This window comes from Caloenas nicobarica, chromosome 3 (assembly GCF_036013445.1).
Source record: "Caloenas nicobarica isolate bCalNic1 chromosome 3, bCalNic1.hap1, whole genome shotgun sequence".
In the NCBI taxonomy this organism is placed as follows: Eukaryota; Metazoa; Chordata; class Aves; order Columbiformes; family Columbidae; genus Caloenas; species Caloenas nicobarica.
The window spans coordinates 96,380,105-96,402,083 of NC_088247.1; the positions used below are offsets into that span (position 1 = coordinate 96,380,105).

The window sequence follows — 21,979 nt, forward strand, 5'->3', positions numbered from 1 at the left end:
CGGCACAGACCGCTGGATGCCGGCAGTTCGGGGATCTGAGCCTCCTGCCCGCGGGGGAAGGCAGGAGGGCAGCCCCTCTCCCCGCTTGTGTGGGCGGCGGCAGGGATGGCTGCCCAGGACCACCTTCCCCCACGGGAAGGCGGCCACGAGGAGCGGAGAGTGGGACACGCGATGGCCCCACACGCTGGCTCAGGCTCCCAAACCAGCCATGACATGCTCCCACCGCCCCAGCAAGCCAACGCGAGATCTCCTCTTAAACTATCACAGTTGGAAGTGATCAGACGCTCCCTGCAACACCAACTGAGCGCTGGTCTGAGGAAACCACATTTTTCTCCAAAACTCACTTTATCTCGAGCGGAGCAAGGTAGCTGCTTTCCCCATTTGCACGGCAAAGGCAAATATCCCTGGAATCTCGTGTTTACACAGTGACAAATTAGGGAGCTGACCCCTGAGCCCTTATTTGTACAAGTTGTGAAGAAATGCGCTTCTCTTCCGTGCACTAGAAGGGCGCTCCTGAAGGATGCCCCTCTGTCGAGATGTGCCCTGGCAATGACGGGAGCCTCCTGCTCCTCCTTGCAGCCCATCAGCCCCAGCCAGCCGGACAGCTGGGATGCCCCAGACCTTTAAATGAGCATCCTGGCCCCTACAGTACATTCACCAGCTCAATTCAGCAAAACTCCACTGGTGTAAAGACAACCCTAGCTCAGGTTTTTGTCCTGCCAAGACTTGAAACTTGCTTAAATGGAGTCCATGGAATTTGAAGGCTCAGGGCAGTAAATCACATCATAAAAAGGTCAAAGTTCTGGTCGATTTCCAGACTAATGGTGTTTAAAACCAATAAATACTTGACTAATACTATAAATGCAGCCATAAATTTACACTTTTGCGTACATACACGTAGCTTGACACAGAGTACATAAAGTCTATCAAGGTCATGGCAAGGAACAGTTGAGATAAACACAAGACACTCCTGCTAGTATCACAATGGAAAAATAAACCTTTTCTCCATCTACTGATTTTGTGAGGATTGAAGTGAAAAAATATAATGCAGTAAGCCTGATCTTGATGTCACTTATAACAGATTTCCTCCAGCTTAACATATGGGAGCTGATTCGCTGCTCACAGTCATACAAATAAATCCCACTAGGAAACATTTGTCCTGCCCTGTAAACAATTTGAAACTTCAAAATACCTTGCTATGGTAAATCTGGGCAATCCTCAAAAAGTTCTGGTTTGCAATATTTTTAATAGTTTTAAAATATTTTTACAAGTTTGCTCTGGTCAATCAAAATATGCTGTTTCAATCAGGCCAAAATCTTCTTAGAAGTTTCTGACAGCACTATCCAGCCCCCACAGCAGCCACGGTGATACTCAAACCACACACCTTCTCTTGACAGGTAAAAGCGGAATCTTTAAAAGAAACCTGCAACCAGGGTAGGAGCTACAAAAGAAAGTCAATGCTTCAAAATCTCCTTCTAAATTTTTTCCATCAAAAATCACCTGCATTGTCCCAAAGCTGATTAAAATCTATAAACATACTCATTTTCACTGTACTAGACTGAATCATACAAATAACTCCACAAGTATATAATAAACTATGTGAAACCACCTGTGGTTTCTCCCCCTTTTAGCTTGTTTCAATCACCCTAAATCTGACTTTAATCAGTCCTAATGACCGTTTATTTCAGCCACAGCAGCCAATTGCATTTTTACTACCAACTACAGCTACTCATTGGAAATTTGCCCAGTTTTCTAGTTATCACCTGGCAATACACCATGGGTCAATGACACAGATGCCGTAATGTCCATCCTTGAGAGAGAAATCATGTTGCCGCTTTTCCTCCCTCCTCTTTTCCTCCATTCTCGAGAGGAACACAGGCAGTCGAACCTGGATTTGCTTTTAATTGCTTTGCTTAGAAGTAAACAGCAAGAGCCTGATCTTGCCAATCTCAGCAAAGTGTGGTATTGAGCAGTGTTTTGCTCTACAGTCTCCATCGATTCCCAGGGAGCTCAAGGAGAAAGAACTGGATCCTAAAAAGACAATAATACACTTATGTTTTTAGTGTGCTTCATTTTATGCTGAAATTTTCCTCGTGCTTCAATCCCTTACACGCTTCTGACAACAGGCCTCACAGAGTCATATGCGCAGTTGTGCTACAGAAAGCTATTTTTTGGGTATGTCTGAGAAAATGACACGCTAGGCATATTCCGCGTGTCTCTGTTTTCAATCATTTCTGACGAATCCCAACTGTTGGGAAGGACAGACAGGCCTGGCAGGACAGGGGTTTGCCGTCAGACTGGGGGATAGCCCTGCTTCCCTGGTGGGTATTTTTGTCCTTTGGCTGTTTCCCGTGCACAGGCTGGAAGTGAAGGAAGGCTCGCCTCTTTTTATACGCTTCTATTGTGCTTACAGAAGAGCCATATTTAAATCGGTATGCAGGCTGTCACCGAAACACAAATAAATAGGAGAAGAACGACATGTTCCCTTACATGTTATTTCCGTTAACATGACGCAGCTGGAGTGGTTTCCCTGCCTCGTGCCCCACGGTCCAGGGCCACGCACCGGCTGCGGCTGCGGAGCCACCTCTGGGGTGCACACCGATTCACCGAAGGCAACCAGCCCAAACTAGGGCCACAGATGCCTGTCAGCCACATCTGGCCCACTTGCTCATAAAAATAATGATGCTGGTGATGGACAAGCCAAAAGGTGCATAGGGTCACGTGTATAGGGTATTTAAGCCTGAAGACCACGGGGTTTGTAAAAGACACTCAGTGACTTCTTCAGCGTTCTTCCAAGGAGCTGAGGACCTAAGCCACCAGCAGAAAGCATTTTGTTGTTACGCTGCCAAGTTGGACCTGGAGGATCATAGAGTAGTTTGGGTTGGAAGGGACCTTTAACGGTCATGTAGTCCAACCTCCCTGCCATGAGCACGGACATCTTCAACTACACCAGGTTGCTCAGAGCCCCATCCAGCCTGGCCTGGAATGTCTCCAGGGATGGGCATCTACCACCTCTCTGGGCAACCTGTTCCAGTGTTTTGCCACCATCATTGTAAAATATTTCTTCCTCATGTCTAGCCTGAACCTCTCCTCCTTTAGTTTAAAACTATCACCCCTTGTCCTATCACAACAAACCTTGCTAAAAGGCCTGTCCCCATCTTTCTTATAGGCCCTTTTTAAGTACTGAAAGGCCACAATAAGGTCTCCCCAGAGCCTTCTCTTCTCCATGCTGAATAACCCCAGCTCTCTCAGCCTGTCCTCATAGCAGAGCTGTTCGAGCCCTCTGGCCATTTCTGTGGCCTCCTCTGGCCCCTCTCCAAAAGGTCCATGTTTTTGCTGTGCTGAGGGCTCCAGAGCTGGATGCAGAACTCCACATGGGTTCTCACCAGAGCAGAGCAGAGGGGCAGAATCACCTCCCTTGACCTGCTGGCCACGCTGCTTTTGATGCAGCCCAAGATACAACTGGCCTTCTGGGCTGCAAGCGCACATTGCCAGCTCATGTCCAACCTTTCATCCACCAGTACCCCCAAGCCCTTCTCTGCAGGGCTGCTCTCAATAGAAGAACTTTAGTGACCGCAGAACATGTTCCTCAGTGAAGAGGGCATATGGTTTGCATGATGGTGGAGATACATGTGAGCAACAACCAACCAGTCACCACACAGCTCTACAGCCCGGCCGTATTTCCAGTGCCATATGAGTGCAAAGGAACCTGCTCCTGTGTTCCTCTGCATGCTGGGGTTGCCAGGCTGCTCATGCAAACGTCCCTGTGCAAGGCAACACATAGAGACTTTCTACCAGTGCTTGCAGCCCAGCACACCTTTTCTCCTCAGCTGGCCACGAAGCAGCCTGGAAGTCCCTGGGAAAGAAACACCCGAGGCACAAGCGCCAGATAAAGCAGGAATCTGGGCTGCAAGGACGGGGCTGCAGCATGTTCCCAGCTGTCTTCAAGCACCTTCAGCAGAGTACTTCTAGCCTTGGCGTTGTGGCCTGCCATAGGGTATGCAAGCTGCCTCAAATAATATTCCAGCAACCTTGCAAAATTTTTCTCTCACACATACACGTCCACAAACACCCCCAGTGCTGCCCCCCCCCCGCCCAGTTTCAATAACTCTTGGGTGGATTTACAATTTCCTAAGCAGGTTACTATAGTGACCTTGCAGAATATTTTTTCAAAACACTGTTGTACTGTAAATGTTTACATACAGCATAATCCTGCCAAATTGTCTTAAGACAAAGGAAAACACGAAGTGTCTTTGCTTTATGTCCAGCCTTCTAGCTTTTTTAGTGTTGAGAATGTACTTTCAACTAAGAGCAGCAGCAGCAAATTACGCCTTTCGGTGGGCTTGCACACCCTCAGGCCTAATAATGGGTCATCTATTAGCTTTAATGAATAACAAAGGTATCGGATTTACTAGTGTTAGCTGATTTCACGCATTTCTGAGTAAATTCAGAGTTAACTGAAGGGCTGGGGCTTAGCTCAAGGGCCAGACACCCAGTTGGTACAAATCAGTATCGACTGAAGTAATAAGAATGTTGATACTGGGGCAGGACTTTACTGATGAACATCAGTAGATTTTTTTATAGTCTTCTTAATCTGAATAATTAATGAAACAATTTAATTATTTTTAGATAACATGTAAAAAAAATATATATGGTTCCCGTTTCAATTCACATTCTTCTGGATTCCAGCAAGAGAGACCAAGAGTCAGTGGAATATAAAAGTATTTGCTCATGGTGTTGTTTTAAACACTGTAATGTTCCTATATCAACATTAACAGTAGTGTGATTTATGATTACAGAACACATACATAGCTATCGAATGTCTCCCGCGCCTCTACTCTGTTTCTAAGATACTAAAGCAAAGTCCAAAGCATAATATAATTTACAGCACTATAAAATCTTTTACAATTGAAGCACAGTGAAAGCTTAATATCCAAGACCTTCTGTAATATGACTATGACATCTTGTTAAACTTTATTTATGGGAACATTAGGGTTGACAAGAACTTTCTTCATGTCACTTCCCTACTGATTATCAATATCACCTTTCTCACTTCGTGGTGTTTATAGGAGGAGGTCTTCCTTTTGAAAACATAGGTTCAGATAGATAACAGACTGTTGCCTCAAAGTTTATGTTTTAGTTACGGCCTTAGATCACTTGCCCAAGACCACGATTTTCTTCTTTCCTAAAATGAATTTACAATGCTCTGTCCAATAGATAATCCAAAGCATTTAGACACAAGATAAATTCTGAAGCACCATTACCTGAAGCTTCTGTGGTTCTTTTTCCCATAAAAAAAACAAAATAAAACAAAATCTTGCAATTCTTGGATCTGAATCCTTTTCCAGTTTTGCTTTTACGATTTCTGAATAGATCACACATCAGAAAGGCCTTATTTTGTCAGAACACTTTCGATGCCAGAGGAGACTGGCGTCATTAATTCTTCTCATTTCTACTGTTTGAGAGAGCAAAAATCCTGGGAGCCAGTCACCTTGTGAGTTTTCCATCACCTGGAGCAAAATCAATGCAAACTTGTGCCTGCCCCATCCTGGCACACTGGCGTACAAATGCAAAGTTCTGATTAACTCCGATCTGGCCTGAGAACCAAACCATCATCTCTAGTTTTATCTTAACCTAGCACTGGGTTGGAAAACACTCTGCTTAAACTTTCATTATGCCATTGAGCAAGGCAGAAAAGGTTTAAAGAAAATTCCCACAATCTTAAAAATATTTTTTCTTTGCTATCGGAGAGTAACACAGTGTCCTCCGAGACCCCAAAAAGGGCCAAAGCAGGATCTCCGCTGACAGCTTGAGCAAGTATCACCGTTGTTCCTTTTCATCCCTGTCTCCCCCTCTACTACCCACCAAGAGTTACATAAAACATTCGATTTCCTCAGCTGTTCAGCCCTGGGTTCAGTGGTGAGGACGCCAGCTCAGCTGGGAACATCCCGCCAGCAGAAGAGGTTGATCACTTGGATACCAGCCCCTTCCAGCACCACTGTCACCCTCTCCTGCAACATCACTGTTTTAAACTGTGTTTTAAACTGCGTTTTAAACACTGTTTAAAACACAGGAGAATTCCACATTCCACAATTTCCAGATAATTTCTAATTAATAATTTCTATTTCCATAATCTCTGGACTGAGAATATTAAAAACTAATTCTAGCATGGTATTACCAGTAAAATACCAGTTGAGGACAGAATATGTTTGGAATAAAAGTGATACAAATGGGTAGGTAGGTATATTTTCACCCTCACGATATGACTTCTTCATACTTTTCTGGCAAGGAAAGGGAGCCTTAAAATAGAAATAAATTACAACTCCTTTTCTGTTTGGTTAAAGTAGCCTTAGAACAAACAAGAAACAGGCCTGCACATCTTAAAGGCATGGCAGCTAAGTCTGAAAACACATCTCATCTAAGTGTAATTTCCACTAACATAACTGATTCCTGAGGCTTGCCATTGGTTGAGAACATTTTCCTATCAAGGAATTCAATATTACACTCACGATCTTTAACGCAGACTGAGCAAGCACGTTACACGAAGCATCTACGGATCTTCAACGCCTTTGCTCATACTGCAGAGTGCCTACGCCCACGAGCAGCGTCCTGCACATGCAAAGGGCTCCTTGCACAGAAGGGCGTTACTAACCACGGACATGGGTAGCAGATTCTGTGTTATATTATCCAGGACTCTACAGAATTAAACTAACACAAAATTGTGTAATTATTACAGCAGCCAAATTTACATGGAGCTCTGCTCCATATTAGTAGAAACCTGCACTGTTACATATACTACTGCTGTTGTAAGCCTCTCTCCCTGAGATTCTTCATAAACATGACAGCCCTCTACAATTCAAAACTTCATCTTGTCCTGATACAGCAGTTAAATCTGGAATCAACCAGCATCACCAAAAAACTTCAGCCCTCCTGGCACTTCTTCAACAAAGGACGTGTTTGTACTATTGATTGTACTGCTGAAAATAATTTTGCTGTGTTGACAGGCATCACTCAGCACAGATTGTGATGAAAAGCTGAAAATTAGAAAGTTAAATGAACACCTGCAACAATTTTCCTGCCAATTTTACAACAAAATAAATATTGAATTATTCTGATAAGTGGGTCAAATTCATCCCTGGTGTCATGGCCCTTTGAGGTTAAGAGCGCTACGACAGGAATGAATTTGGCTCCTGTGTCTCTTTCACAGAGCAAATGCTTCACTGAACTTTTCAAACCCCCTGTGCCAACATTCATCTTCATTTAGAACCCATCTTTCCCTCTTTACTGAGCTTTTGCAGCAAAGCCATAATTTTCCTATCAACTCGCAGTCAATTATGTTGACAGTTTGACGTGAATATTGTACGTACACAAAAATAATTTGCAAAACAGCTTTTTCAATTGTTAGACTTAACAGTCATTTCCATCATATATAATCTTCTTTGACATGTATAACTCCACAAGATATCCTTCTGGGAAGAATATGCATCACTTCGTATCACAGCAGCTTGAATAGCAGAGATTTTATGAAAAAAGATACTATTATGGAGCTTCATTTTCATCCTTTTTTTTCTCTTTTTTATTCTGTTGCTAGCAGAAGCTGAGGGACACATTGTTTTTTTCTTGCAAAGCAAGCAAAAGTCTTATTCTTCCAATCTACAAGTGCTTATTTTGCAAGGAATTCCTGTAAGTCCCAGAAAATCCACGGAGGGTTATAGCATCATGATTAGATTCCTTCCAACTCATGTTTGGGCAGGTTCTGATACTTCAACAGCAGAGAAGCATGTGGATGTGATGAAACACATTTTCTGCAAATCTGCTGTGGAGAGCAACGCTCTGTCAGATTTCTTTATCCCCATTACAGCCTGCTCACACCTATGGATGTCCAGCTACGTCACTGAGTGACAAGGGCTTCAGAAGGCACCTAGGAAGCAAAAATCAGACTACAGATTATCATGTGGACGATTTCAAGGGCCATTGTGCCCCATTCTCTGCACATTTGCCCTTTCAAACCTCAAAGACAACGTCTGATTTTAAGTTTCGAGAAAGACCAATTTACCAGCTTTCGGCACTCGGGTGGTGTTCTGTAGGTATTCTCCACTCTTATAGAGATTCAAAACTCTCTCTAGCTGAGCAGCCGTCTCATCTATTCCCCAGTGAAGTTCTCCTTTAAAAGCACAGAAAAAGAGTGAGTCAGATGAGGAGCAACCTGCACAGGACAAAATGAGGTCGCACTCGAAGAAAGCCCAACGCACCAGAGCCCAGCAGTGCCCTGCTCCATGGCGGAGTTGTGATGTTGGACGTGAAGTCCCAGAGTTACTATAAAATGGATTTGAGCTGGGCAAGTCAACGGCTGGCTCATCCAGCTGGGAACCCCAAGCCTGTGGTGAGCTCCCCATGAGGGGAGAACTTCAGCCAATATAGGGAACTGCAACGGCTTAGCTTGTTATTTAGCTCTAGCCCAGCATCATTAAACTTCCTCGTTGAATACACACAGTACAAGGTACAAAACCCTTAGAACGACACTCCAAAAACCCTCAAATCAGATTTACAGGCACATGCAACTACTCTTGCCCCAAGGCACTACCTTAGTAATTAGTAAAGATCTATGGTAATGTCACTTGCCTCTGGCTTCTGAGGCACAGAAGCACAACTGGTACCACTGGCAATAGGGAAGTATTCTGTTTTCATCATGAAAATACCCCTTGCCAGAGACAGGGGCTCCTCCGGATCCCACCACGGATGCAGTTTACCCTGGTGCTGAGGTGTCAGAAGGAAGTAAACACCTCTGTGAAGCCTAGATAAAAATCTCAAAATGGGATTTCTCTGGTATACAAGGCCATTCTTGCCTTCTCTGTATGGGGGAAATTTTATCCTGGATAGAAAACCAATTCGGTTCTATTGCAATGAACATAAAAGCAGCATCCTCCCCATATCAAACATGACAGTCACACTGGAAAAGGAAATATTTGGCACTACTGTGTTTATTGCAGTTACCTGTTGCATTGACTATCTTATCCAGTAATGGTCTCAGTGAGGATGGCGCACTGTGTGGAAGAAGATATGTAAAAAAAAACCTGCAATAGAAAAGTAACCCATATTGAAAATGTAAAAAAAAAAAAAAAAAGAGTTTACAAATGTCTGGTAACTAATGAACAAAATAAGGAATAAAATTCTAACTGCTTATAAGCCACTGACCTATTCCGGAAATATAATCATATTCTATAGTCAAATAAATATATAGTTGAGACTATTCACACAGCTGGCTGGAGTACCCAAACCACACTGTTACACACAAGGCTGCCTTGTAACTACGTGTAAATGTTCCATTAAGACACAAATTTGCTGTGAAGCCCCATGGATTGTGACTATTTGCAAAACTGTCTGTACTTTTTAAAAGGATGCCATCAACCCCAAAAGTCTTGGGGTTTTTTTTTCAGACCTTGAAAGTGCATAAATCAAATTTCTGCTTATTTCAAGTAACTATTTCTTTTTCTTTCCCACAGTTTTCTTAGACTTTCAAATGAATTGCCAGGAGAAAGCCTTCTTCTGGTGTTGTAATGCCACTGCAATTCAGAATGTCTTCTCTGTTCTCATCATTTATCTAAATTCAAGATGCATTCCTGTAAGTATTCATCAATGGATGTATATTGTCCATTTTAACATTTTTAATTGCAAAAGAAAAAGCAATATGCCTTTACCATCACTTGAAGTACATTGTTCCTTTAAATTCCTATTACTCTGCAAATATTACTACCCATTGCAATCTCAGTGTCATAATGACGTAAGATGGAGATGGACAGTTCAGGATCTGACAGTATAAACAGAACTATCAGACATAAATATTAGGTAATGAGCAGAATATGAACACAACTGGGAAACTGCCCTGCTTTACATTTAACGTGCAAAGTAAATGTTCTTCTTATGTACAGAGACCATATTGTCAAACAGAAACCTCCAGGGACTCATGCTCAGGATGAAGACAAGCAGATGTCTTACATAAGCACAAATTTAAAAAATAAGTTACAGATAGCAAAAATTGATCGACACAGGTATTACTGAGTTGACATAGTCCACTTAGGTAATGAATATTTCCTTGAGATTTTAGCTCCCTTTTTCATGCCTTACAAAGATTATATTTATATTATTTATTATACATTTCTATTATTTATTTATAAATAATGCTTATCATATTTATGTTAGTAATAGATTTAAATATATTTAAATATATTTATTAAGCAGGATTATCCCCAGGCAGGTTTTCTTAATGAGTATGAAACCGTCAATATAAATATACACAGAAATTTAAAGTCTGGTAAATTTTTATCTCGTTTTACTGCTTACAGATTATCCAACAGCAGAGTCCAACTGAAGTGAACAGTTCTTTACAAAAACTCCGTAGCTGTCATTTATTTTCCTAAACACTGGATGGATGGGAGTCACGGAGGTTATTGTTTTTCCATGCCTATAGAAATACATGACTTGTTCTAACACAAACATCTACATGTGAAATTCTGACATGTAGAGTTAACTTAACGGCAGGAACATTTGTTATTCATTGATTGCAGAACCAGTGGCATCCTTTGCGATCTGCATAATACAGACTGTCAGATTCTTTTACATTTGTTCCTACAGTCTTTTTTCCTTTCTTTTTTCTTTCTGAGAACTATCTGATCTTAATTCAAGAATCGTCAGTGACATAAAAATAATCTCAGCTATTGGTTAATAGTCCAAAATATTAATTATCCTTACTTTTAAAACTGCCCGGTGCTTTGAAAATTGTTCCTCCAAACTTTCGGATGAAAACCCACAGAGACACATTTGTGACAGAAGGTAACCACCTGAAAGTCAAGATGGGCCAGTTCTTGCATAGTAGAGGTTTTTTTTTTTCCAAAATGTTTTCTCTCCTTTAATTATTTACCTCATAAAGAAACCAGCTAGATAGGCTAATTATGTTTCCAAGGCTAGGGCCAGCTGTATCTTAAAATTACAAGGGGTTTATGTGCTGTTTGACATACTGCTGCTTTTGACTTCTACCTAACAGCAACAGCAACCCTTTCCTGAGGGCGGTCTCCAACCCTACAGCAACAGTGTACATCCATGAAAATATGCAATGTGGTAGCCTGCCCCTAACGAAGGGAGGACTGAGCCTTCCAAGACAAGTGCACAGAGTTGGTTGCTGATGCCCCAGCGTGGGTGGTCACAGCCTACTATAGCATGAATCCGTCACTGAACAAAAACCTACTGTCTCTATCAAATTAAGCAGAAGCGGGGGCTGCAAGCGCTGGGGCACTGTCTGTGCGTTACACACTGGTGCGTGGTTCAAAGGCAATATTAAGAACTGTAATAGAAAAAGATTGCTTCCTTCAGCGAGACCAGCAACCTGCCGCAAGCCCACGGTGCTGCAGATGTATACCCACTTACAACTAAGATGGATGGGTGCCTATTAAAGGTTTCTTAGCCAGACCAGTAAAACAGACTTAACCAAAAGCTAGCAAGCTAAGCAGGATCTTTAAGCCAAGCAAATGGAAATGGAAAATTTTGCAGGACACACTAAATACTGCACTGCACAACTGCAGATGGCTGTGATGTGGTGCAGCCCATTTCAGCGTGGTCAGCTAATGCAACACAGACGCTGGCGAGTGCCTTGAGACCAAAGCAGAAGACTCTCCTTAGAGCAGCCTCTCCTCGCTGTGGTCTGGCAGGCAGTGAATGGCATGATACTTGAAAGGGAAGCCCAAGAAATGAGCACACCATTATGGCATTGCTTTGAGATCTTCCTATGTGGATCAGACAAGGTGGCTGCCTGCCCCAGCAGCGCCCATCAGCCGGAGCCGCGGCGGCAGGAGGAGCGTGGCATCGAGCATCACGGCACCAAGCGTTGGCCACCGGCTCCCCGGAAAGCAGTGAGACAGCTCCCCAGCATCCTGCACAGCCCTCCGAAGGGAGCGACAGCCAACAGGGGAGAGCCAAGACTACAAACACAAAGCCGTTGCCCAGAAGGTCTCTGCTGTCAGCTCAGAGAAACCATTAAAATCTAATTCAGAAGACGGACACGTCAGCTGAAGACTTTCTTCAGTGTGGTCAACTGGTCTGGTGTTACCTGTCACTTACGCATCCCCCATGGCAGGCACGATGCTGCCATAGAGAGAGGAAAGCACCAGGACCAGACCCCCAGCAACTGCCCACACAGAGACCAGGGGCAGCGGGCAGACGGGAGGGGGGCAAAAGGAAGCACCCCTTGCTTTAGAATCATATGGTAGTTTGGGTTGGAAGGGACCTTTAAAGGTCATGTAGTCCAACCTCCCTGCCATGAGCAGGGACATCTTCAACTAGATCAGGTTGCTCAGAGCCCCATCCAGGCTGGCCCTGAATGTCTCCAGGGATGGGGCATCCACCACCTCTCTGGGCAACCTGGGCCAGTATTTCACCACCCTCATTGCAAAAAATTTCTTCCTCCTGTCTAGCCTGAATCTCCCCTCTTTCAGTTTAAAAACATTACCCCTTGTTCTATCACAACAGGCCCTGCTAAAAATTCTGTCCCTCTCTTCCTTATAGGGCCCTTGTAAGCACTGAAAAGGGGTTTCAGAGGCTTGGGATTACACTCCAGATCCTCAGCCACTGAGGGTCTGGGCAGCCCCGTGGCTGCAGTGGGGTCTGCCATCCCCCCAGCAAGGCAGGGAGCACTGAGCCGGGGCGCAGGAGGAGAGTGGAGCTCTGACCCTGCCGCTGAAGCCAACCCTGTGCTTGGCCGGCGGTGGAGAACACATGGTGACACCTCTTAACTCACACCGAAGAAGAGCTGCCTGAACCATCTCGCCACAGAGCTAATGGACCCCCATCTCCACAGGCACCTCTGGTTCACTCCTCTGAAACCCTCTACTCGTGTGAAGAATTCAGCGGAATGAAACCAACATAAAATTAGACTAAAAGTGGTGAATCACACTCAAAGTATGTAAAACATTTCCAAAGTTATAAATGCTACGTATTTTCACAAATGAAACCATTATTCATGGCTTCACTTACTCTTGGGTAACGGTTCTAAGACAATACATAGTCATTGATGTGAATAACTATAAAGGATGCTGGAGACTTTTTGCCCACTTTCAATTCTCTTTTACCTTATCCGATCACGTACCTGTAGGCGTTGTAGAGATTCCTCTTTTCATTCATATTCTGACACCGTCCCTCAACCGAACAGGGTAGGGTGAAGTTCCTTGCGGGGAATTCCATAAAGCAGTCGCTGTTACTGGTGCAAGAGCTCTCCTCGATACTGGCATCGTCCAGATCCGTCACCTTCAGTTCCCCATCCACGATCACAAACTGCCGAGGGCGAAAATCCAGTAACGTCACGGAGCCGAGAGGAGAGTGAGCCAAATAATGCAGAAGCCGAACTAAGCTGAGACATATCTGAAATGCAAACACGTGTGTACCTTGTGTTATTTTCTCAGGGCAAAGCGTATAAATGAAACCACTTTAGCTGATGATATATTCATAAATATACAACTTAATATAAGCATTATAACTTATCCTTAAAACCGAATGTTGCAATTAAGGTATTTTTCAAAGGATTAGCATCGTTGATTGTAAAACCCTTAGAGATTTGAAACAAAAATAAGCTTCTTTGCCAATGCTTTCCCACAGTATTCTTGAAGCAGGGCTCATTGTTGCTATTCTTACTTTTAATAGAAATAAAAGCACTAACTTTTAATAACACATTACGCACCATCCTTGACTACGCAGCCTGATTCTGCTCTTTAACAGACTCCAGGTCTGGAAGTTTTGGCTGGACCGCCCTGCGCCCGGAGCTCCAACTGCAGACAGGGTCTGTACTGCCTCTGTAGCAATCCCACATTCTGACTGCTTTTATAAGGTTTTTTTTTCCACTGGTTCCTCTTACATTTGCCCTCTTCCAGGGAAGAAGAAAACAAATTTCCAGAAAGAGGAGCTCCACAGCTCCTCTGTAACTCTTCACCGTGCCCCATGGTAAGTGTGTATGTCCATCTGCCTTGGTGGGTTGACCTTGGTGGACCCTCATGTGACACTTTGAGGCTAACGCTGCACTTTTCAACTGCAGGTGAAAAACTTGAGTAACTATTACTAGACAGCAAACTCAATTAACATTGAACTCAGCCCCCTTACTGTTTTCAATTCATGCATTCCTTTACAGTCCACTGTGTAACATATTAATGCAAACGTAGCATTAATATGAACACAGTTAAATGGTGGAATTTTTATTCTATGTATTAAATTAATAACGGGTCTTATTCAGTCTAGCAAGCTTTTTATTGTTTATATATAATCTTTATTTTCTGTTAAAATACAATGTTAAGGCCACGTGCATTGAAGTAGTCAAATCCAAATTAAGTCCTGGGGCATAAATGGTATACTCAGGGAAGCACCTAAATGCATCCTTCCTAAGCAAGCTGAGCATGTCTGAAGTTATCCCTCACAGACCCTTCATTTCTGGGACATTAGGACTATCTCACGCTTCTGTAATCATACTCCTGCTTGATCAGACTAGAACATTTTTATCCTACTTCCAGGATACCACAGTTCACATAGAAATGCCTGTAGGTGAGATGAACACAGGCCTGGTTACGGGACGCCAGACTTGACCATCCTTTCCTCTCTCTGGAAGGACACAGGATTTGTATAGATGTGCTCCCACAATCTGCTGCATATAAAAGGCAGATCCAGCCCAAACTAACCTATAAAACACGTATCTTCAATTGCCAACAAACCTAGAGTTTAGCTTGAATAAAACCATGGCTTATCATCTGAAATTATTGCCTTTTCTCAAATGCCAAAAAGCCCCTGCTCCTGTAGCGGCAACCTCTGTGACCAACACCACTGGGCGGCTGCCCTGTGTAGCTGCTGCCAGGCTGGGACCACAGATGCTCCTGCATGACAAGCTTTAAGCACACAGGTGAAGGCTTTGCTCGGTATCACGCACCTCTGCTGAGCACAGGGGTGCTGATCTGGGGAGCAAGCTTACTGGCGAGTCCTTCCACACAAGGAAACTATTCTTCTCGCTGCTCATTGCAGAAGGGTTGGACAAGATGACCTTTAAAGGTCCCTTCCAACCCAAACTATTCTATGATTCCATGATTCTATGACTATTTGTAGGAATAAGGTCAAATATTTATGCAGCCACTGGACCCAAACCAAGTCTCACATATAGGGAAGACATGATTTTATTTCCTCCTTCTTTGCATTAGTTGCATCCTGGACAAGCTAACGAGCATGATATTATCTAAGATTTCATTACAGAGGTCACAGGAATGTTTCAACTGTAATTCCACCTCTGTGAATCAGCTCAGCACCTTCATCTAATTCTCCTTCATCTCCCTTTGCAATTGCTCACTCAGAAATATCCACGCTGGAAGGAAATTTCCCTGTTTATTACCCATAACCTAACATATCTCTTTGTCATTTACTTCGTACATAGTTGCTGTCACAATCCATTATTTGCATTCCCTGGATAAGATGAGCCAAAGATAGGTCCTCTACTTTGGGAGCCGTGACAAGTATCTCTACCGCTTATTAAGACTGTATTTCTTTCAGAAGAAGGGAGCTCAAGCTTAGCACAGGGAAGACACTTGCTCCATTGATATTAGTAAAATAAATGCTGCCGGGGAACACTCCTGGGTACACAAATTTAATCCCACACGCACAGTTGGTAGCACAGTCTCTGGCCCAGGTCTGGCTGGGACCAAGGCTGCTCTCCCTCCCGCATGGTCCTCAGCTGAGATGCAGAAGGCAGCACAGCCCAGGGACCACTTCTCATGAGCATCCCACACGCAGCCACCGAGTTCTCCAAGACTGCCAGAATTCCAGCCTACAGACGTGGGCTGCACCTTGCTGGTTACTCTCTGAGATCAGTCAGGTACACTTTTAATTTTCTGGCACAGATGTAGCCGTGCAATCCCAAGTGTTTTAGATGAAGACCGCTGCTGCCTTGCAGCGTCTTAGGGAGTTAACCTCAGCCAGCTACACGTCCCAATATACACTGAGCAAGACAGTGCTGTCTTGATCAAAGCATTGCTGCAGTCTGGCTTCATTTTGGACAAATTAAGTGTGACCTTCGTGCTCCTGGTAAATTGCCAAGTGGTGGACAAACCAGGTTGGAGATTTGTGTGCACTTATTTCACTCTTCTCCCAGGAAAAGACAAACAGAGCAGGAAGCAGCAGAAAACAATTCTAAAACCAACCTATGATAAGGATCAGGAGAGAAACGTAACATCCTTCCATTGTTTAAATCCTAGTCGCAGAGCACAATACTCAATGCCAAATCCTGGGCCTCAGACTTTAACAAGTAAGAAATGTTTGAAGGCATCGTGTAAAAAGCACACAACCAGCTACAATTAGATAACGCTGAAAGACAAAATCTTAAACACTGAAGAAAGGGAGTGCTAAATGTTGTTTCTAAACCATGATGTAATCACATGCAAAGCAAACATTTAATAAATGTGAACTGCACTGCATCGTACACCACCCTTGTTCCATGCTTGATGCTTTTTTGTGCTCATCACTCTCTTAAAAGTCCTTTTAAAACTCTTGTTACTCACTCGAAACCTGTCTTCCCAGGAAGTCTGTAAAAGCTGAATCATCTCCAAAGGCGAGCCTAGTTCAGTGATGGTCGTCAGTGTGTCCGGGATGTCGTTGCTATCTTGATAACAGTAGCCATAAAGCTGAAAAAAATCACAACCAGGCAATATCAGTGTAAGGTATCTCGGCATGCTTTTAAGTTTCTCTGTGGACGAGGTGCAAAGTGAGCATTTCTTACAAGGCTCTGAGCTCTACATATTGTATTGTCTTGAAGTCAGCCCCCCAATAGCTTTTGTATCCTCTCATTTGCAGAATGGTCCCTCGAAACTCCCAAATTAGCTAGCAGAGTCTCTTGTGGGCATCATACAGCACAAGGCCAGTGAAGTGTCCACTGCATAACCCTCTGTACAGTATCTTGTACCAATGAATATTTAAGAAAAAAAAAATCCATGAATACAGAAACAGAATTCTATCTGAGGAAAATTAGTTCAGTCTGCAATACCTGGCTAAAAAAGACTGATTTTCTGCTTAAAAGACATTGCAAAATAGCTTTTAATGGCATTTCCCACAGGACTATGGTTTGTGAATTGGGCAGCAACATGTATTTAAGCGACATGGGAGCCTAAAAAGCAATAGAAGCACCAAAACTTATCTTTTCCAGCCAGAAATTGCCTCTTGCTATACTTGATCGACTTCTGTCTGCAGTATTGTTACAGAAGGGCAAATACACCAAAATATTATCTGCCAGTAGCTTCTTCAGTTTGAAAGCATTTAAATGCAATTTCAGCCATGCTCCAACTCCTTCCTGTATTTGCTTTCCAAGGACATTTGAAAGATTAATTTTCACTTGCACAAATAATTGCACAAGAATATTTAAGGACTGTGGAAAAGAAATGTCTTGCTTTATATGGAGTGGGACAACATCTGACAGGGCTGGAGGACAGGCTTTCACAAACTCCCTGCCAAGCCCTGGCAGAGAGGCAGTTAAATGAGCCTGATAAGGATCTGATTGCAACTTTCCAGCCAGAATAGCACACACATGAAATAAAATTAAATGTAATCTCTGCCCCTAGTCAAATAAACCACAAAGTAAAAGGGTCTGTGTGAAAACGCAGCACTAAAAAACGCCCTGCTGCTATTCTTCTACTGCCCTGCCCGGAGTAATTTGATTTTTCGAACCTCTTTTCATTTTAAAAAGCTTGGGGAAGCTGACAGCAGAGCTGAGCAGCACCCAGCCCCTGCCAGTACATCCCAGGACCAAGCACATTTTTATGCCTTGTGACCCACCCGGGCAGAAAAGCAAAGACCAGGCTAAAATCAGCAAATACAGGATTTGTTATGAACCATTTCGCTAGCTCTGGCTGTGGCTGTCCGCATTAAAGGAAAAAAGGGTGCCAAAAAATGTACAAGAAGTAAACAATTTTTCTTTTCGGTGTAAAAATGGCGCTGTCTTTCAAAACAGCTGCTTAAACGCGGACATTAACCTAAACAAAAAAGAGCTAGAAGATTTTATTTTACAGCATGCCGAAAAGATTTTGGCGCCAATGCGCAACACAGAATTTGTGATAGATGCCGATATGAACATCCGAAACAGAAAAAGGGACCTTCCTCTTTACTGCCACAGCCATGACAAAGATTGTAACAGCAATCATTTCTTAACCTAGAGCCACTCAGACCAGACTTGGATTTGTTCTTTATCATCTATGACACCACGGTAGTGCAGCTTATTTACAGGAGTTAGACCTTCATGTGCTCCAAACTATTTTAGAGGATCACATCAGCACAATTCTGTTTAAGCCCTCTGAACTAACAAAAAAATGAAATAAAATTAAAATATTTAATTCAATATGTATATTTTCTTAGAGACAAGCTGGATTCTGCGATTCTCACTGGCTATTTCACGTCTCTCTGTGTGGGGGCAGACTAAGAAGGCAGAATGAAGCTTGGTAGGTCTGAAAACCCTCATTTCTGAGTGTTGAAATCTAACATCTGCTTCTTTATCATCTGCAGAGTTTGGCGCTTGTCTTTAGCACAGTAATACTACCCATTGGGGAAAAAAAACGTAAGGGAAATTAGCAAGTAATACAGACTGGAAAATGACAGTATTGCAGTAACTGCTGGGTCACAGTAACACTGAATACAAAAAAGATAGCAGTCTTCATTAAACATTCTCAACATTTGTGAAAACCATCCCAACAATAGAAATACAGAAGACAAACAGCAATTATACATTCATTTGATTATAAAAGCATAATACATACATATCTGCACACAGAAAATATTCAAAAATTAGTCTTATTATCTATTTACATGCACAGGAACACATAAGTAGAAATGAACTACAGTGTCTGTTTGAATCTTTTTTATCTCAATCCATGAATGCCAATAATAATAATAATGATTTAGATCTGTTCTCAGAGAGCTGGAACTTTGCTCATAAGTAATTCATTTTAGTATTCAATTTGTACCTTGGCAAAAGTCTTCGCTGACTGAGTATCTGAGTATTTGGTGTATACTTTACTATATTAATGCCCTTTTAATCACTCTAGCCATTGTGGAAGTTTAAATTACTCGATTCAGTAATTTATATTCAATTGCTCTTTATTCTCAGAAGAAAAATTTCTTGCACGAGTACTGCTGAACTTAATCAATCTTAAAAGCTGAAAAACACAGTACTAAGCAAGTTAGTATACGTCTAACTCAAAAAATACATAATCTAACCTGAGCTCTTTATTGCTTTTACTTAAGTGAAACCTCTCCAGATGCAGTGTTATTACATAATTATATAGAGTTATAAAAGCACAGAAGTCTGAGATATAAAGGATTTATTGGGCCGCATTTATGCTTTTCTAAATGAACTCTTGAAACTAAATGCAAAAGTGCACATGTAATTACATGGCCATATTTGTATGTGCAATTACCATGATTACAAACTGGGCATGTCCCAACAGCCAGTTAAGCATCTAAAATGGTTACATTCACCCCCTCCTGATGAACCACCACCCAGCATACAGCTGTTACAAAATACGGAATATATATATACAGATGCAAAATATTCTAAGAGAGTAATTCTTAGGCCTTTTGTTTAACAAGGGGGCTTATTAAGACAGAGAAACGACAAGCACAGCGCTACTACCCAAACTACTTTTTTTAATTCTTCCTTTTCGTTTTTGTCCAATCCATTTTAAGGTCTGAAATGAGACAAAATGGTTTGTATTCCCAGACAGTGAAGTAAGAAACAGATAGCTGGATACATACAATAACAAGAAAAGTAACCACACAGGGAAACTGAATATAGTTGGAAGCAAAAGATGAGCCAAAATATCTCTCCTATCTGAAATTCTATTAGGTTGGACATCATTCTCAGCATCACAAAGCTAGACTTTAGAAATATTCAAGAGTGATGGTTTTCATGCGTCTTTTCAGCATGGTTCCAATTAAACGAATGGAAAGAAATACAATCCCACATCTTTTTGCTATCTCGAGTCACTACATTTAAATGCCACCCCAATATATTTTTGTGTGGAATCTAATAGCAAACAGTCACAATATCAGGATGCCTTTCTGTCCGTTTATGAAAACATATGCCAGACATGAGATGTTGACCTGTTCTCACATCATTTGCCGTAATTCATTTCAAGTAGCCCTGCTTACCCAATCCTTCCCTCACTGTTTGGATTTTCTCGGTCCTGCATTAGCCATTACACACCCAAAACTCCCACTGACTTCAACAGTTTTTAGGGGCGCTGGGCATACAGGGTCAGCCCCTGTGAAAGTTATATATTGCATTTTGGGAGCCCATGTCCCTACCACCGATCAGTTCACCTCCCTTTACAATCCCCTTTTACTACAAATTATGGGGACAGAGGTGCCCTTTTCAGAGGAGCTGGGGAAGGGGGGGGAGGGCGAAAGCAGAGGTCAGCCCCTACACAAAAGCTGACAAGCTTACTGAATAAAAACACAAAATAAAGGAGCTTATGAAGCTGTCATCAGCAGGGTAAGTCTGTGCAAACAACGAGTCCTCCTGCATTTAGCGTCAGCACCCTAGCTGGATTTTCAGAAAAATAAACATCAAGCCAGAAACTCCGCCAAAGTGTTAGATTTCATTTGCAGAGGTTGCTCGGTCAGGAAGGGCAGGCCCGGCCACCTTCCCCGCTCCAGGCTCCAGGCCGAACCGCGGCCCCCGCTACTGGAGCGCAAAACTCCCCTGTGAAGATCACACCATTTCCCTAAAAATTCCAACGTGCTGTGAATTTTTTTTCTTTGCCTTGTTAGTTTTTAGCCCTTCATGTTCATGACCTTTAGATTTTCTGTACAATTAGAAAAGCTGGAAATTTCTCCTTTTTTTCTTTATTGAACATGAGATTTCCAGGACTCCATGAATGGGAACTTTAAGAATACTTATTACCAGCTGTAATGTAAGCGACAGGTTCAACTGCATCACACCAGAAGCAATTTCTAGAAATCTAATTCTCTTTTACTTTGGACTTGCCCAAACTTCTTGCAGTAAGGCCTAACTGCTGCCCACAATAGAAAAGTGCAATTTAAAAAAAAGAAAAAAAAAATCTCACTTTTATGAAGAGCAAAAGTAGTCAACATCTGCCACAGCCTTTCTTTTCAAAGACAGATGGACATAGGGTTACCTAATCAGAACTGGTTGTGTCAAGATTGTATTTTGTAGTGACTTGGTGCCCAGGGGAAATAAAAAGCTCCCACTGACACTGGTAGCCATTTGATAAGCCATTTGTTTGAGCTGCTACATGTAAAATATAGAACAGCACATTTTGGAAACTCTTGCTATTTTATCCCTATCAAAGTGAATGTAATCCTTTTTATGCAACCAATCCTTCAATTCACCTTCCATTCCTGGAGCACTGGGATGGTCCCTGCAAGAGCAGGATACAGCTGTGATTTACCAATACTTTGAGACATTTATGTCACTCTAAGATCTAGTCATCCCTCAGGTTTTAAATATTTCCCTTCACTGATGATGGTTTATACATATATAAATATATAAATATATAAATATATACATATATACATATATACATATATACATATATACATATACACATAAGCACATAGATATGTATATATTTGTATATATGACATGTATATGTGTGTTTCTGTATATGATAAATACATGATATTTGCATCTATATTTTAATGTTATATACATATATTTAAATATACATTAAAATCTTTTTATATATTGCCACACCTACTCAGCCCAAAAGCATCTGCAAACCTGTAGTATGCATCTCCCTGGAAAAAGGATGAGTTCCCTGAAAGGCTTAAACTTTATAAAGATCGATCCAGTGTCAGCCTTCCTGCTACAGGATATACAGAGACGGTGCATGAGAAGTGATTTTTCCTCATCGAAATCTAGCAATCAAGCCCTACCAAGTGCTGAGCTTCACTGGAAAAAGAC

The 21,979-nt window shown here is 42.3% G+C and overlaps 1 protein-coding gene across 1 annotated transcript in view; it reads right to left on the minus strand.

The window, feature by feature from the left end:
* Nucleotides 1-21,979, minus strand: part of PKDCC (protein kinase domain containing, cytoplasmic) — a 37,574-nt gene that overhangs the window by 6,037 nt on the left and 9,558 nt on the right. The window contains exons 2-5 of the mRNA XM_065631573.1: nucleotides 16,569-16,691; nucleotides 13,136-13,407; nucleotides 8,995-9,074; nucleotides 8,057-8,164 (exon numbers count right to left, since the gene is read on the minus strand). Coding sequence (XP_065487645.1) covers nucleotides 8,057-8,164; nucleotides 8,995-9,074; nucleotides 13,136-13,407; nucleotides 16,569-16,691 — 583 coding nt within the window. The remainder of the gene's footprint in view (nucleotides 1-8,056; nucleotides 8,165-8,994; nucleotides 9,075-13,135; nucleotides 13,408-16,568; nucleotides 16,692-21,979) is intronic.